The following is a 17,355-nucleotide window of genomic DNA, read 5'->3' on the forward strand; positions in this document are numbered from 1 at the left end:
CTACATAGAAAAAAATATTCACCAAACAAGCCACTTTGAAAAATTGGCTGTTTTCATGAATACAAAAGTTGGGTGACCCTCCCCCTAGACTAAAAAAAGTTGAATGACCCTCCCCTCAACAAAGAATAAAAAGACGTGACCCTCCCCTATTTTCCTCCGGTGGCCCTTTCCTTAAATACCGCATGGTCCCTAGCCTACACAAAAATTCAGATACACAGAATTAGAAACATATCTGTTTTATATCAATATTCTAATCAAAATTTTCAAACAATGTAAGTTTCATCAAACTATATATAAAAAAACTTAAAAAAGTAGGCTATATTTAATAGACTACTCGATCAAAAGAGTTAACACAACTACAACCCAAGTATACTTTGAATATTTAATTATACTTTTAAGTATATCTCGATCAAAAGGTTGAGTACAAGTACAGGACAAATATACTTGGACTTTTCTCTCAGTATTCAAGTACACTTAAGTGTAATTTTAAGTATATTTCTGAGAAGTAGCCTACATAAAGTATATTTGTGAGAAGTACTGTATATAAAATGTAGAATGAAAGTATACTTTCTTATTTTTAGTTTAAAAGGAGTATACTAATAGTACACTTGAATAAACCTCTTTGTCTTAAGGACAGTCAATTTTTTATCTTCTGGAAAAGGAATTGACAGCAATGTGGATGGTGAAGGTATGCCATCTTAGCATGACGTGACATGCTATCTGTTTGCACTTCCCAAATGTTAGCATTTTACCCACTTCCTCTCTTTCCTCACCTGGTACAAGGCCTCCTTATAGACATAAAGAAATGGTGCATTCTCTATTACAGAAAAGAGGTTTCTTCCAAGCATTAGTTCCAGTTTTAGCCATACATGCAATAGCATAACATTACCATTATTGAACACTTTAAATAGATAGTACTGAAATCGATATTAACAAAACTGCTCTCAGCTACAATGGGAACTAAAGATTTAGATCCTTTTTTTATCTAGTATATTCAATAAGTAATGACTTTGCCAATGAAGCACAATACTATTTTAGGTTTATGTTTTGTTTATTTTTTTTTTATTTAACTGAGAAAATATTAATTGAATTTATAGTCCACATACACTGTTGTTTTGACTTTCAGAAGAGTTCAGAAAGTATGTAAGTGTAGAAAAGAGCATGTAAGCAGTTGTAAAATCCCTGAATATGAATTAACTTTCTAACAAACAGTGACTGTGCACCAGAGTACCAGATAAAGAAAATGCCTTGTTTTGCAACATTGTTTCATTTGTGACTGTTTTAAATGGCACTGATATTCATTAATGTTATGTATCAGGAATAACTGAAAAAAAAGAGAATGCAGCTTTTATGGCAAACAGTTTACTAAGATGTTTACTAAAGCCATTTGCGACATGGCAAAACAGAAAGAAGAACAACAGAGATGTAGGCCTACGGGAAGAGTGAATGATCGCAGGAGGTCTTGATAGGTCAGAGGTGGCGTTATCACACTATACGTCAGCTCAGTCCAGCTATAAAGGGCCAAGCCATCTGTGGGTCATCACAATCTCAACCCAATTCTTTTGAGGACTACAAGCAAGGTATGACAATTTCGGCTACATTAAATTTATTCTTCTCGTGAAAACTTTCCAAACTTTTAAACAGAGTAAGGAGCGAATCTAGCGAGCTTTTCAGTGGAGCAATAAGTAAATTAATAGTATATTGGCGACATCTAGGCGTCATTCCTTGTCAGCATCTATACATTCAGCAGTTTTAAGTTTATGTCCCATGTTAATTAAAAACTGTAGGCTATTTAACAATTACAATGCTTTGAAAATATGGACAAACAAGCATTAGAATAAGCGCAAGAAGCATATTTTTGAAATTATTTATTTAGTATTGTTTTGCATCTTCATTTGGATTGGTTTCCAAAAGCGAACGTCTTCGTGTATTCAGCACATAAATTATCATATAGGTTGTTTCAGCTCTTCTCGTTGAAGCAGATCGTTCTTTAAAAGTGTACTATATCATTTTATAAAATATATTTCGCTCAAAACAGTTACGAAGTACATAATAACAAACGGAAAAAACGTCAAGTTTGTGACTTGTTCGTTCGTGACGTAGCCTAATAATCGATCTTAAATCGGTCGAAAGGACCACTGTCCGTAATCGTTGGTTCTCTACTCGTTTTATTTCTCTGTGTGTTACAGAAAAGACTGAAACGATGAAACTGTACCTGGCTGCAGCCGTGCTGATGCTTGTACTTGCTGTACACACAGGTTTGTCCAAATGATATTTAAGATCAAATATTCTCAAGACATATTAAACATCAGTTCTTAGTATATATAATGCTAATTCACATCAAACGAGATTTATGCATTTACAATGTTTACCTGAAATTTAAACAGAGGCCCAGGATGAGCCCACACTGGAGCAACGTTTCGCCACTTTCCAGACCCAGGTGAAGGAGATTGCAGAGGACCTGACAGAGAAGACCAAGACCACCTTTCAACAGTTGGATCAGAGCGAGTTTGCTACTAAAACCAAGTAAGATTATCATAATTCATAATTTCGTTTTTAATAAAATATAACTTAACTTTACATCTTATATTATTTATAAAATGCATTATTAAAATGGTCATGTTGTATTTGTACTGGCATAGAAGCTGCTTCACATTTCTGTGGCTTTTTCTAACATGGATTTTTGTTTTTGTCTTGGCAGGAGCTGGTTTAGTGAGCAGTATGAGAAGATGAAGCAGAAGATGTCTGAAACCTTCCAATAAAATAAAAACAGATGACCATACCCTTCATCTCTGCAACCCTGCAATTACTTTGTCATATGTGATATCATCCCCACCCTGTTGTGCCAACTGGTGCATTTGTTACAGTTTAAAATGACATCAGACTGTGATGATCTGCTTGTCATTTGTGTAATCTGTAAAGTATTTTACAATTTTGTGGGATGCTGTTAAATATTATGGAAAATTTTGAAATCTAAAACTTCATTCTGATTTTTTTTCAAAACAATAAACAGTGAAAAAAGAACCAGTTTGTGTTTGTTTCATTTGAAATGTGTTCATATTAACAATGAAATATTGAATTATTTTAAATATAATTTTGAATTCATTTTTTGTATCAACCTACATAACAGGAATATGCTTCATTTTATAAATCAATTTTAGTAGTTTAGTCAGTCATTTCTAAAAGCAGATAAACTGATAAAAAGCAATATACAGGCACACACTTTCTATAAATGATGCCATAGTATCAATATAATACCAATCAATAAAGGGTCAATCAATATATATTATATAAACCAGTATGCAAAGTTGCAAATCATAGGTGAAAGGGCTTCTAGCATCAGACTACATCTGGCTAAAGTTACTGTTTGCCCTTATAGTTAATGATCATTACATTCCCATGATTAATATCAACCCATGCAGTTCAGCAGTCAAGAGGACTGACTAACTGACCCCTTTTCTTTGAATTACATCCCACTATTGAATTTCTCTGGCCTAAATGCAACAAATGTAAACTTGTTTTTTTGTTTAGTATCTCAAAGGACCAAGGTTGATACATCATTCATATGTGCTAACAGTCATTGAAAAACTGTCAACAGGAATCATGCTTATATAATAATCTAATATTTTTAGACCTTTTGTGGAAGGCTTTGCTGTGCATCTACACTTAACAGGAATATAGACCAATATACTACCAATATACTATTGTTCAAATATAAATTATTGTAACAATAATACAGGATATATGTAGTTGTTACCAGATGAGTTCAACAGCATGAAGGTTGCTTTATGCGTTGCTGAACCAAAAACCATCATGCAACTGATCTGGTAATGATACTGCATATTATTCTCCGTATCTTTCTTGCATTTTCTTTGGCAAAAACCAATTAAAATATCATAAGATTAATGGAGAAAGTGAAATGGATCAGGGCCATATGGAGCCCAATCCCACCTTCAAGTGAACACCCCACAAACGAAACCCATAATACGAAATATATATATATATATATATATATATATATATATATAGTTACAGACAGCCACTAATATATATATATATATATATATATAAGCTTATATAATTATTTAGATAAGTTTATAAATATAAAATTGTACCCCAAACTCCACAAAGGCTTGTTTTTGCTAAGTAAACAGCAGACAGTGCCTACTCAGAAATGGTGTGATCTGTTTCTCTGAATTGATACAAATACAGCATTGCTGGAGCAAGTTGTCACTCTTCAAAGAAAACACTGAACCAAAGACAACCTCATCGCAAAAGCCTCAGAAAAACAACAGTGCATCTGGCAAACAGTTCTTCTGAAGAAGAAAATATTACATCTATTTCTCCACTTCTACATTAACTCTAAAGGTACATATGTACTATATATGTTTAAGTTTTACTTGTTACCGCCACACTGTAATAATGTATATGTAAGCAATTCCAAATCTATTATTACCAATTGATGAACTCAACTGATTGTTCTGCCAGATGTCCAGATTGATGCTCTTTGTTCTGGTGGTGATGTTGCAAGGTCTGTCTATGCATGTATATATTTTATTAATCACTGCTTTTGATATAAAAGACTGAAGATATATAGATTTAAAAAATCAATGGAAATATCTATCATGCAACTTATTTTAAAATCTGTTAATTTATGGCCCCCCCCTAGTGTGTTTGACATTGTCCAACCCGTTGCCTTCTGCTGCTCCAGACAACGCTGGGCTTCTTCAAAGAGCACAGCAGGTGTACAGGTAGCTACTAAATATTGTTTATTCACTGCTAAAAGTTAGTGTGGACATGCTATTTTATTTTATTTATGTTTGTTTGTGCGTCTGACTGATACAGGGACACAAAGACTAAAGTTCTAAATGTTGGCAGCACAGCTGCTGGGTTCGTTGGCATGTACTTTGAGGACCATCTCAAACCTGTAGCTGACTCTTACATGGAGTGGGCTAAAGACGGTGCAAGTTCCCTTTGGCAGAGACTGAAAGGAAAAGTGCCCACCTTCAGATCAACCCAAGATAAATAAGCAGAACACACCTTTAGGGAACAAAAAGACTCCCGATCAAACCTTTAACTATACTGATATTGTTGAATTAATGCACTGAATCATACCACCAATGTAGTCATTCCACTGCAATAATGCAAACATGACGTAATGTAAAAAGTGCAACTAAACTGTAACTAATAAATTGTAACCTAACTAATAAAAGTGCTGGATAATATCACAGAACAAATGGATTGTGGAATCTTTGAATGAGAAACAGTGGATGGAGTAGGAAATAGGAAAATAATTTAGGAAGAAAATGAGAGACAAAAATGCTAAATTAATAGAATGTGAATAATATTCTTATAAATAATATTTAATCTAATAAAACATTTTTTTTTTTTTAAAGGCCCACGAGTTGTAGATTAGACACGTTATGTTCCAAAGTGGAAAGTTCACTGGGTCTAATTCTGTCAATTTGGCATGTTGAAAGCTTTTCACAACCTTTGGACAGCCTTTGCTCAACCGTTATTAGTTTATGTACATTAAAGTCAAGAATATTGATTCTGGCACTCAAGCAAGAAAAAAAAAATGTAATTGCTGTCCAAGCACAATCAGTAAATTTAGTGCTGAATAGGTTAAGAAAATGTGTAAGAAAATGAGAAATGTTTATTTTAATGTCTAAAAACTGTAAAAATGCATTATTTAGCCTTTCAGATTGCATAGAGACTTCTGTGTTGAGAAGTATATTCAAATATTTAATATATTAAAATGTATTTCTTTTTATTTAAAAAAGCCATCATGTGCAATTTATGATTGCAACTGTTACAAAAATGTCTCTTTTGTCTCATCTTTGTGTTCCTGTAACTCAACTAGAGCATGGTGGTAGCAACGCCAAGATTTTGGGATTAAACCCCGGGGAAATACGTAGCCTACTAATAAAATGTGTACTTTACATGCAGGACTTTTTGAAACTGTGGTAGGGTCACCCAAGTCAATGGAAAACCAGTGAAATATTTTAAGACTCCTAAAACAACAGGATTGTGAAAAGCACTATACAAATAAATTTAAATTGAATAAAATGTTTCTCTCTAGGTTTATACGTCTCACATCACTCTAATAATGGGTAGAAAAGAAAGGATATGGCTAATAAAAAAATATATATTTTCAAGATAATATTTAATAGTTTGTTGGGATATATACCAACAAATGATAAAAAACTTATGTGGAAGATATTTACTTTTTTTATTAACCATATCCTTTCGTTTATATACAGTATTTATACTATATATAAATGAAGCTTTGCTTTTCTTTTTCTTTTTGCATTGCTTTTTTTTTCTTCTTCTTTTTATGCTGCTTTGTATAAAAGTGCCTGCTAAAGTGTATACATTTATCCTTAATGTATCTTTAAACACTCACATCAACGTCTTTAATAAATAAGAGGTCACAGAAGGTTTCTAGAGGGTCAATGAAAAACCAGTGAAATATTTTAGGTCTCCCAAAACTATAACAACAGTATTGTGAAAGGCGCTATGCATATAAATTTGAATTGAACTGAAATGTTTCTCTCTAGGGTTATACATCTAACATCACTCTAATAATGGGTAGAAAAGAAAGGATATTGTAAATAAAAAACTAATATATATATATATATATATATATATATATATATATATATAAAGCTTTGCTTTTCTTTTTGCATTGCTTTGCTCTCGAGGCATCTTTGTATAACATTACCTGCTAAGTGTATACATTTATCCTTAATGCATCTTTAAACACTCAGAGCACATAAACATCTTTAATTTGTGATTTCATAAGTATAATCTCGTGCCTTATTAATACACATACAGGGAACAGTGGACTTTGAGTGGACAAACCATGCCGTACATGTTTGCCCTGTAGGAACAGTAAGTCCACCCGCGTGGGTGTGTATACATGCAGCATGAGTGTGTGATTGATTGTGAGTTATTGAGTGTGTGTGTGTGTGTGTGTGATGACGTTTGTTTGGTCAAGCGGTCAGGCAGATATAGGGATGGACGGCAGACAATATAACTGCAGACTCAGCTGGTGCAGTTGACTCCAGTCCTTTATTTCTCTCTACAGGAATCTCACTAGCACAAGGTAAAGTGAGTCTTCAGTATGTTGCTCTTATTTATACATGCATTCATGCATTAACATGGGGATAAACTACTTACAATGCCTCACTATTTTAAAAAGAATTTAAATGCATGTCTCCTTTTTTCTCGCAAATGCAAAACAAGGCATATTGCATTATAAATATATTTTCTTGACTGTTTATACATTTGAATTTTTGGTTTGTGCATGTTTTGTAAATACATGTATGAGTATTCACATGTATTCCAAGCATATCATGTCTAAATTTCTGTCTCCTTTCCTAGATGAAGCTGACATTTGCTCTCATCCTTGCACTCCAAGGTAAAAACTAGTTCTTAAAAATTGGATCTCTTTGATAACTGGTGCACAACTGGACAAAAGAAAGATATTTTAGAACAGAAGGGCTGTTCATTTCATTTGCTCATCAAGAATATGACCCACATGGAAGTTTTAGGCAGATTTAATTCAAACAAGAAGTAAAATAAGTCACAAGTCTATTTGCATTTAGTGTTATAGTTACCTGTAAGTGGCATCTCAGCATGTAGACATGTTACGATGAACAGAAGTTTACCAGGTGCACATAATCGAGCAGACCTTTCTCTGGTCCAAACTCTGTTTTCACACATATTAACCAGAAATTATTCAATGAATGAGGGTAAGCATGCTGTTTTAGGTGGGCACAGTGCTCTTTTATATCATTCTCAAGGTCTTTTCTTACTCTTGTAGTGTCGGTGTGTGTCTGGGCACAGCAATGGCCCGAGCCTGACAAGGAGTTAGTTGAGAAATATGAGGGACTGAAGGCAGTTTTCATTAAGAGGATTGTCACTGCTTGGGAAAAGGTCAAACACTCAACTCAGCCAATGCTAGAGAGCTCACCAAAAGGAGCCCAGGAGATTTATGATGAACTTAAGCAAAGCCCAAGAGTGGAAAGCGCCGTCAAAATTATCAGGTGAGGGCTGTCTCAAACTAGTCATATGGCTCTTACGGCATCATATGAGGAAACTGTGAGTAAATCCATGTATGCTTCTTCCAGCGGTCTGGCCAGTGAGCTGGAGCCTGTGGTGGACAAAGCTCGCTTGGCTCTTCTCGGCGCTTATGGCCATTACCTCCGGCCCTACGTTGGCGAACACCTGGACAAAGCAATCACCAGCATCAAGCCAGTGCTGGATACCGTCCTGCCTCATGAGGCTTAGAGTCCACTGCTCATCAAACACTGACTACTTCAACCAAGCAAACATGCATTTCCATTGCTTCAATAATAGATCCAAATCTGAAACAATCTGACAGCTGTGTGTCCAGCACAGTCAACATGTCAGTACAGTTTATTTGCATGTATATACTGTATCTGTGTATTTGATACCGTTCTGTTTAGTGCAGAGAAAAAAATTACATCCGGTCATGAGATTTTGTGTGCCTCATAAAGAAACAAGACTCATTCCAAATAAAAAAACCTCTGGAAAATGCAAACCCTGGTTTTGGATGTGATTAACTAATGTGTACTGAAGCACAAAACTAAAACATACGTACATTAATGTAAACATGATGTATTTATTTAAACACCTGAAAGGAAAATTTTCACACATGCATTGAACACTTGTGTAATGACCACTGATAAGGTCCACAGTCCCGCTCTGACCTGAACATAAGAATTAGACTCTAGAAGAAATGTGTTATTCAACAGAATAGAAATCAAATAATATGCTAAAAAGCAACTACTGTATACCCGACTCATTCTGTCCATCACTGATAAAAACCTATTTTCATACAATTTTCACCTTTAGCTTTTGGATTATAGAAATTTAGTGTCAACGGCAGTGACCCAGTGGTTCATGTAGGTTGTCTACAAACCGTAAGGTTGGTGGTTCGATCCCCAGTTCCACCTGACCAAGTGTCGAGGTGTCCCTAAGCAAGACGCTGCTCCCGACGAGCTGGATGGCGCCTTGCATGGCTGACACCGCCGTCGGTGTATGAATGGGTGAATGTGAGGCAAAAAATGTAAAGCGCTTTAGTGAAAGCGCTATATAAATGCAGTCCATTTACCATACATCTAACAGAACCTGCAAAATGTTAATTTGAACAAAATAAGGGGATCATACAAAATGCATGTAATTTTTTATTTAGTACTGTCCTGATCAAGATATTTTAAATACAGTCCACAAGACAAAAAATAGCTGAATCAATGAAAATGACCCTGTTCAAAAGTTTGCATACCCTTGATTCTTAATAGTGTGTCATTACATGGATGATCCACGACTGTTTTTTGTTTGTTTTGTGATGGTTGTACTTGAGTCCCTTGTTAGTCCTGAGCAATTAAACTGCCCAATGTTCTTCAGAAAAATCTAAAATCTTTGATTTTGAGATCTATCTTTCCACACTGAGGACAACTGAGGGACTCAAACACAACTATTAAAAAAGGTTAATTCACTGATGCTCCAGAATGAAAACAAAATGGGGGTGCCGGGGGGTGAAAACTTTTTGAATTTGAAAATCAAGGTAAATTGTACTGTTGCTTCTACTGTTGTACTGTTGCTTCTGAACGGCAGTACAAAATGAAAATATATATTTAAACAAAATAATACAAATTGGAACATCTTCATCCTGCTTTGTTCGAAGTTCAGTATGGAGTACCACAAGGCTCAGTACTAGGACCGTTTCTGTCACTCTGTACATAGGTACACTAGGAAGCATGGGATTAGTCTTCACTGTTATGCCGATGATACTCAGCTCTATATCTCTTCGTGCCCCGATGGAACTTGCCAATTCAAGAAATTAACGGAATGCATAGCAGATATAAAAATTTGGATCGCTAGTAATTTCCTATTACTCAATTCTGAAAAAACTGACTTTCTAATGATTGGGCCAAAAACGCCTGCACGTACTAACCTAGAATACTGACTAACAATCGATGGCTGCTCTGTCAAGTCTTCGTTGTTGGTTAGAAACCTGGGTGTGCTCTTTGATGCCAATCTTTCATTTGAAAGCCATGTTTCTACATCTGTAAAACCACATTCTTCCATTTTAAAAATATATCTAAGTTACGACATACGCTTTCAATGGAAAAAAATACTTGAGTGAGCTCATAGCGCATTATAGTCCTTCACGTCTATTGTGATCTCAAAACTCTGGCCAGTTGATAATACTTAGAATATCAAAATCGACTGCTGGCTGTAGATCCTTTTCCTATTTAGCACCTAAACTCGGTGTCTTCCCAACATTGTCCAGGAAGCAGACATTCCTGTCAGTTTAAATCTAGACTAAAAACACATCTCTTTAACCTGGCATACACATAGAAAATTATATATTCCTATTATTCAAATCAGTTAAATGATTATTAGGCTGCATAAATTAGGTCAGCCGGAACCAGGAACACTTCCTATAACACCCGATGTACCCGTTACATCATAAGAAGAATGGCATCTACACTATGTTAGTCTTTCTGCTTATTCCGAGGTTCACTGTAATCAGCTGGATTCAGACCGTATCCAGATCAGATGGTGGACCTGCGCCTGGACTAGTGTTGTCACGATACTAGAATTTCTAACTTCGATACGATACCTTGAAAAATATCGATATTCGATACCATTTTCGATACCACAGAGAAAAAAACTGCAACAATATTAAGGGGGTCTTTTTTATTTAAAGCTAAATATAACAAGTCTAGAAAATGACAATGAGGTATATTTTACATGAACAAAAATGTCCTGAGTTTTATCTGTTAATATTTTTTCATTGGACCAGAGCTAACATGATCCGTTGTGTTTTTATTACCTACTGTTATCAAAGATTAAAATATACTGTAACAAATGCATTGTTCGTTGGTCATAAATGCTGGTTAATACATTAACGTAATTTGATGAACAGATTTAAACGCAAACGTGCGTGCATCAAACACGGAAACAATGCTCACTGGATCGGCATGAAGTCAAGTCACCTTTATTTATATATTGGTTTTAACAATACAGATTGTGTCAAAGCACTTAAGCAGTATCAAATTGGAGGATAGAGTGTCAGTAATGTATAATAATAAGATTAAACATTCAATTTTCAGTTAAAGGCATTTCATTATTGAATTCAGAGATGCCATTGTCTAGCTCAGTTTAGTTTAATTAGTATCGGTGTAATCAAATTGAAGATAATCGCTAATGAAGGCAAAATTGCAGAATTAAATAATAATTTTTAAAAAAAGTTAAATAGACACAAGTTAATTTACATTTGACCACAGTTACAATATTTACTTGTCTATGATTCCTCAGTAAGATGTTAACTTTAAGAATTACGGTGAAAAAAACGAGACAACACAGACTCATTATCAACAACAATACTAGGCCATCTTGGTTAATGTTTCAGAAAAGTTAAAATGAGAAGAGTTACAGTGTTTCTTTTAGGATTTTTTTAGCAGTGGGGGCAGGTCAGTTCTTTTGCTATTTAACCAGAGCGAATGAGACGTGCGTGTGTGGTGTTTGTCAACGCGCCTTTGGAGAGAATTAGTGACCGCTCGGCTATATCGATACATCAGGTAATAAGTATTGGTACCGTTCAGATATTTCAGTATCGATATTTATCGAAATAGATAGTCAGTAGAGATTGTGTCGACTCGCACCTGTGAAGGCCTCATCGACACGACAGCCATCAGCACTGATCCTTAACAATCTCATCCCATGCCGGCGTGACTCCGATCTTCAACCAGATGGAACTGGGTAATATTCTAATTGTTCCAAACCAATCTGACTTCTGACCTATAATGCTGCCTGAATCATAATCAAACACTGTTCGGTCATTGGCCAGAGGAGAACTGGCCCCCCGACTGAGCCCGGGTTCTCCCAAGGTTTTTTTTCTCCATTCTGCCACCTGATGGAGTTTTGGTTCCTTACCACTGTCGCCTTTTCCCACCTTTGTTGCCGCTGGCTTTTGGCTTGCTTAGCTGGGGACATTAAATTTAACATTTAATCTAATATTCAAAAATAATATTGATCTGCCTGCATAGACACTATTATACAAGAACTGAACTGAGCTGGACGATTACATCACGGTTTACTCCAATGCAGCCATATATATATAAATGAACCAAAAAAACTTTTTTTAAACAAAAATAAAACATCACTGAACTTACTTAAGCTGGACTGTAACGCTATTTTATTCTGAAAACTTTTTTTTGCATTATTTTCCTGTTATCTCTGTAAAGCTGCTTTGAAACAATCTGTATTGTAAAAAGCGCTATAGAAATAAAAGTGACTTGACTTGACTTGACTGACTTTGCTGAAAAACTGAAGAATTTGCAGGACCAGAAGCATTTTTCTGAAGAACATTGGACAGTTTAACTGCTCAGGACCTTCAAGGGACTCAAAAACAACCATCACACACACACACACACACACACACACACACACACACACACACACACACACACACACACACACACACACACACACACACACACACACAGACACACACACACACACACACACACACACACACACACACACACACACACACACACACACACACACACACACACACACACACACACACACACACACACACAGACACACACACACACACAAACACACACACACACACACACACACACTCTTCAGGAAATTAAAATAAAATGACACCTTAAATTAATGTCTGTAGATCAAAATTTCATAGATCAAATCATCTAAATTTGAAAAAGCTCTGCTGCCACCTATTGATGAAAATGTCTTTTCTCATCTAAAAGTTTATGCAAGTAAAAGTAATATATTTTGCTTGAATACATTTCAGAGTAATATTGATGCTGTTTTGTTTTGATTTGTTAGAAAATAATGTGTTTTCTTGCATCACACTGGCTTTTGCTGTAGTTCATGTAAATGATGATTATTTTGAATATTGATTATTAATGAAAAATCAAAAATGAGGGTGTAAATGTAGTAATAGCATGGTAAAAACATGGCAACATTCAAAACTTAAAACATTGGTTTTAGTTGAAAAATATTACATTTTTATAAGCTTCCTTTTTGGGAATGCAACACAGCTTTAAATGCATTACAAGGGTTAATGTGTCAATAGAATGATCTGACTGAAGCATTGCCTTTCTCCAATGTAATAATGTAATATTGCATAACACATGCATTTCTCTCTCTCTCTCTCTCTCTCTCTCTCTCTCTCTCTCTCTCTCTCTCTCTCTCTCTCTCTCTCTCTCTCTCTCACATGTACAAGAGTAAAGAATTTCAACTATTTACAGTTTTTTTCGATTGCTAATCGACAACGACAGAGAGCACAACTGGAGCTACATGTGCAAAACTCTAACTACAGTCTGCACAGCAGCAGTTCATGTGGACCAAACTCTAGTTCGTTTTTCATTGCTTGAACACAGTTTTCAAAACTCTACACACTTATACCATGACTTAAACCACAACCTGCACAACACTGTGGATTTGCAGCACATTGCTCAAATGCTAACACATTGCTGTCAAAACTGTGAACCACACATTCAAAACAGAATAGATTTCAGCCTTGTGCTTTTCAAACACTGCTGACTGCAATTTCAGCTGTGTCAGCAGTGTCTTGTTTATTATTGGTTCAAATTACAGTATGTACTTTTAGTTTTCATTACTGTAATTCTGTAAATTACTACAGATTACTGTATTGAAGCAAACTGCTAATTTTCATTTACAGTTTTTTTCAATTGCTAAACGTCAGTGAGCACAACTGGAGCTACATGTGCAAAACTCTAACTACAGTCTGCACATTAGCAGTTAATGTAGACCAAACTCTAGTTCGTTTTTCATTGCTTGAACACAGTTTTCAAAACTCTACACACTTATCCCATGACTTTAACCACAACCTGCACAACACTGTTGATTTACAGCACTTTGTTCAAATGCTAACACACTGCTGTCAAAACTATGAACCACACATTCAAAACAGAATAGATTTCAGCCTTGTGCTTTTCAAACACTGATGATTGCAATTTCAGCTGAAAGGCTAAGCAGGTCTTGTTTGTTATTTGTTCGAATTACAGTATGTACTTTTAGTTTCTACATATTTTTTCATTACTGTAATTCCGTAAATTGCTACAGACTATTGAAGCAAACTGCTAATTTTCATTTACCTTAAAGAATTATGTTCTAAAAATTTAAATAAATCATGTGAAAGAATGTCACTCTTTTCTTTGAAGAAAATATTACTTTGTATGAAGTCACTGAAATTGTTCAAACTGTAAAGATGAAAAGTTTCTATTTTCTGTATTTGTGTTTGATGCTAGTGTTTTTAATCTCAGTGTGTTCTGAGTGACAGTGTGTGTTATCTCAGTGAGGGTTGTGTAGTGTTTGGCTGCACTGAGCCTGTTTTGAGCCGTGTGTAAAGAGTTGTGTTGCTTGGAATGAGTTTTGCAGGTGATGTGAACTGTTTAGCTCAGGTGACTGTTGGTAGTGCAGACTGTAGTTAGAGTTTTGCACATGTAGCTCCAGTTGTGCTCACTGTCGTTTAGCAATCGAAAAAAAACCTGTAATATAATATGGGTTTTGGGCATTTTCAAGCAACACAGAACACCTAATATCCATCTAAGGGACAACAGAGTCACGATTATGATTAAAGTTCATAGAAACCTGACTGTGATTTCTCAATTTTCATATCTTTCCATGTTGTTTAAGAATATCATAATATTTCCACAGCATGATATTATACAACTATGTTTGGGAGGAAATTGATTTCACAAACTCGAAAACATCTCACCTTGATTCCATATACAAACACACTTTTACACAAATAACCTGAAGTAGCCTTAACAGGCTGACGTGTCTATGGTGAAACAGACTTAGGACTTTATTTAGAAACGTGTTGAAGTTCAATTACGTAAGACAAGAGCCTGTGAGCATTTATCTGTCTGCTGATGAATGGGGCACAGAATATAAAAGACGCTATCGTGGCGTATTATCATAATAAAAGAGATCAGGTATGAGCTTTCCTTAGTCTTTAATGTCAGACTGTTAATCAAAGCCAGCACGTTTGTATAATGTGATTAATCATTATGTTTCTTCATGTGAAGAGCAATATCTTTTTAACAAGTAATCTCATTTTAGTCTTTCTTATCTTACAACAAACCCAAGCAAAAAGCACAGCTCCACACACACACACACACACACACACACACACACACACACACACACACACACACACACACACACACACACACACACACACACACACACACACACACACACACACCATTTATCTGAGACGGTTGCACTTTGGCACTTGGGTTATCAGGTCAATAAATCTGCAACCATATATATAAGATAGGCCAAAGTGTGTTTGCCTCTAACCCATCTGACACACTTTCCGCAGAAGAGAAACTGTGAGTACAGCCATATTTTTCCTCTTGTATTAATTAAAGGGCATTATAAAAATGTTCAGAACAGATTATATGATGCTTGACTGGTTAGCACCTATGAATCCATAAATCTGCTGAATTCCTATAACGCACATGTCGCAAGTCTTTATGGAGGACTATACAAGGAATATTTTAAAAAAGCATGAAAAAAGGTTAAGGTTTTAGGTTAAGTAAATGCTTTCTTACAAAAATAAAGTAAAATAATTGAAAATGAATTGTTTATATACTACTAAAACTGCTTGTATTGTTCAGCAACACAAGACATAATCTAGTGTAACAGAATATATATACTTTTTATAGCTTATTGATGACTTACGTAATTGAGTTTGTCACAAGGGATAAAATACTGCCCTCTTGTGGTCATATTTTTATTATCATTCTTGTGCTGTCATTATCTGACCAGTGCTTTACTGAATCCCTCATACCTACCTGGCATTATGAACAAGCTTCTGGCGATCACACTGCTCATTGCTTTCCTTGCTTTGGGTATGTAAACAACACACACACTATTAGATTATTATTATGTCCCCTTTGCTGCTAATAGTGTAAAATGACAATAAAGCATCGGGCAAACTTTCCCTCCCCTGCAGGAACGGAGAGCTTCCGTGTGCCCAGGCAGGCAGAGGAGGAGGAGAAGAAGGGAACCATTGCCACTGTGGTGGACAGCCTGAAGTCATACTACGACCAGAGCATTGACACTGCCAGCAGCTATGTAGAGAGCATCAAGGGCTATAAGCTGGAAGCGAAAGCCAAGTAAGTCCAATTGTACCCTAGTCCGTACTCACAAACATTCCCTTTATTAACTCCTCTGGGCTTTTAGACAGTTACATGGTCAATAAAGAGCTTTTAATTTTCACAACACCCTGACCATGACGACCCATTATCCATTTTGTTCTGACATTTTCTTTCCTCCCTCATCAAGAAACCTGTATGACGAGACAGTTCGTGCCGTCAGCACCTACGCCGGCATCTTCAACGACCAGCTGTACCACATTTTGTACCCTCAAGACAGCTCTTAAGTTACATAGTATCAGACCTCAACACCGCTCCATCTGTTTCTGGTCCTGAGTCTGTCACTACGCTGGAATCACAATTACATGCATCCCGCAAGAAGACGGCACAGTCTGGGGTGAAAATATGACTTTTGAAATCTTATCTCCCAATGGCCAGTTACCACTGCCCTGTCAATATACTGCAAAAGCACCCTGACACACATCAGTGGAAAAGTATGATGTGAAGTAAAATCAGGTATAATGCTCAACCACATGCTGTTTTTGGATGAAGATCAGAGATTCTACGCTACTGACTGTTACCTGGTCACCTCTAACACGCGTCTAGGTTAAAACAATCATCGACTGTTTCATTGTAGTCTGTATAGATTAAATAAAATCCTTGTATGATATCAACTTTTAGTGGTTCTGTGTCCATGAGCATTAACACATTAATAAAATGTGCAATAAAAATCCAGCAATAAAAATCCACATTTGTAGAAAAACAAGCAATTTTCTTTGCTTGTGGGCCTTTGCGTAAGTAATACCAGATCGAAAATATGAACACTCTAATTAATCATTTGGAAGCATAAGTGCTACAAAATGTGCAAGTTTACACACTGCCATGAAGAATTACTTTTAATTGGATTCATTTCCATTGCATCTGCAAATAGAAGTCTTTTTAGAGGGATCAAAGGATGCACCTGTTTACATTAGGCCTTATGACAGAAAGCAAACAATCTCTCTCTTTCTCTCTCTCTCTCACTCTCTCTCTATCTCTCTGGAGACTGGTTAATCAGTTAAGTACAATTTGTCACGACTAGAATTAAGGAATTTCAATATAATGAGCTTAATAAATTAAGTAACCTTTTAGCAGCATAAGATGATCG

General features: G+C 35.7%; 3 protein-coding genes across 5 annotated transcripts in view; all 3 read left to right on the top strand.

Moving 5' to 3' along the window:
* apoc2 (apolipoprotein C-II) overlaps positions 1–16,882 on the top strand; it is a 165,241-nt gene extending 148,359 nt beyond the window's left edge. For 2 of the 3 annotated variants that reach the window (XM_077211679.1, XM_077211687.1), the window contains 3 exons: positions 15,880–15,962; positions 16,067–16,229; positions 16,399–16,882. In XM_077211679.1, the coding sequence (XP_077067794.1) occupies positions 15,914–15,962; positions 16,067–16,229; positions 16,399–16,495 (309 nt within the window). In that variant the 5' untranslated portion in view covers positions 15,880–15,913 and the 3' untranslated portion in view covers positions 16,496–16,882. Of the gene's footprint in view, positions 1–15,308; positions 15,441–15,879; positions 15,963–16,066; positions 16,230–16,398 lie in introns of those variants that run through there. The other variant, XM_077211671.1, reaches the window with a different exon arrangement.
* On the top strand, positions 1,490–3,024 carry apoc1 (apolipoprotein C-I). Its single transcript, XM_077211477.1, has 4 exons — positions 1,490–1,580; positions 2,190–2,258; positions 2,388–2,526; positions 2,702–3,024. The coding sequence occupies exons 2-4, from the start codon at positions 2,204–2,206 to the stop codon at positions 2,760–2,762; spliced, it is 255 nt and encodes an 84-aa protein (XP_077067592.1). The 5' UTR covers positions 1,490–1,580; positions 2,190–2,203; the 3' UTR covers positions 2,763–3,024.
* apoa2 (apolipoprotein A-II) lies at positions 6,989–8,569 on the top strand. The gene is made up of 4 exons (XM_077211489.1): positions 6,989–7,108; positions 7,387–7,423; positions 7,829–8,051; positions 8,136–8,569. The coding sequence occupies exons 2-4, from the start codon at positions 7,387–7,389 to the stop codon at positions 8,293–8,295; spliced, it is 420 nt and encodes a 139-aa protein (XP_077067604.1). The 5' UTR covers positions 6,989–7,108; the 3' UTR covers positions 8,296–8,569.
* Positions 16,883–17,355: the final 473 nt, after the last annotated feature.

This window comes from Siphateles boraxobius, unplaced genomic scaffold (assembly GCF_051911475.1).
Source record: "Siphateles boraxobius isolate OS27281-9 unplaced genomic scaffold, OSU_SipBor_1 12, whole genome shotgun sequence".
Classification (NCBI taxonomy): Eukaryota; Metazoa; Chordata; class Actinopteri; order Cypriniformes; family Leuciscidae; genus Siphateles; species Siphateles boraxobius.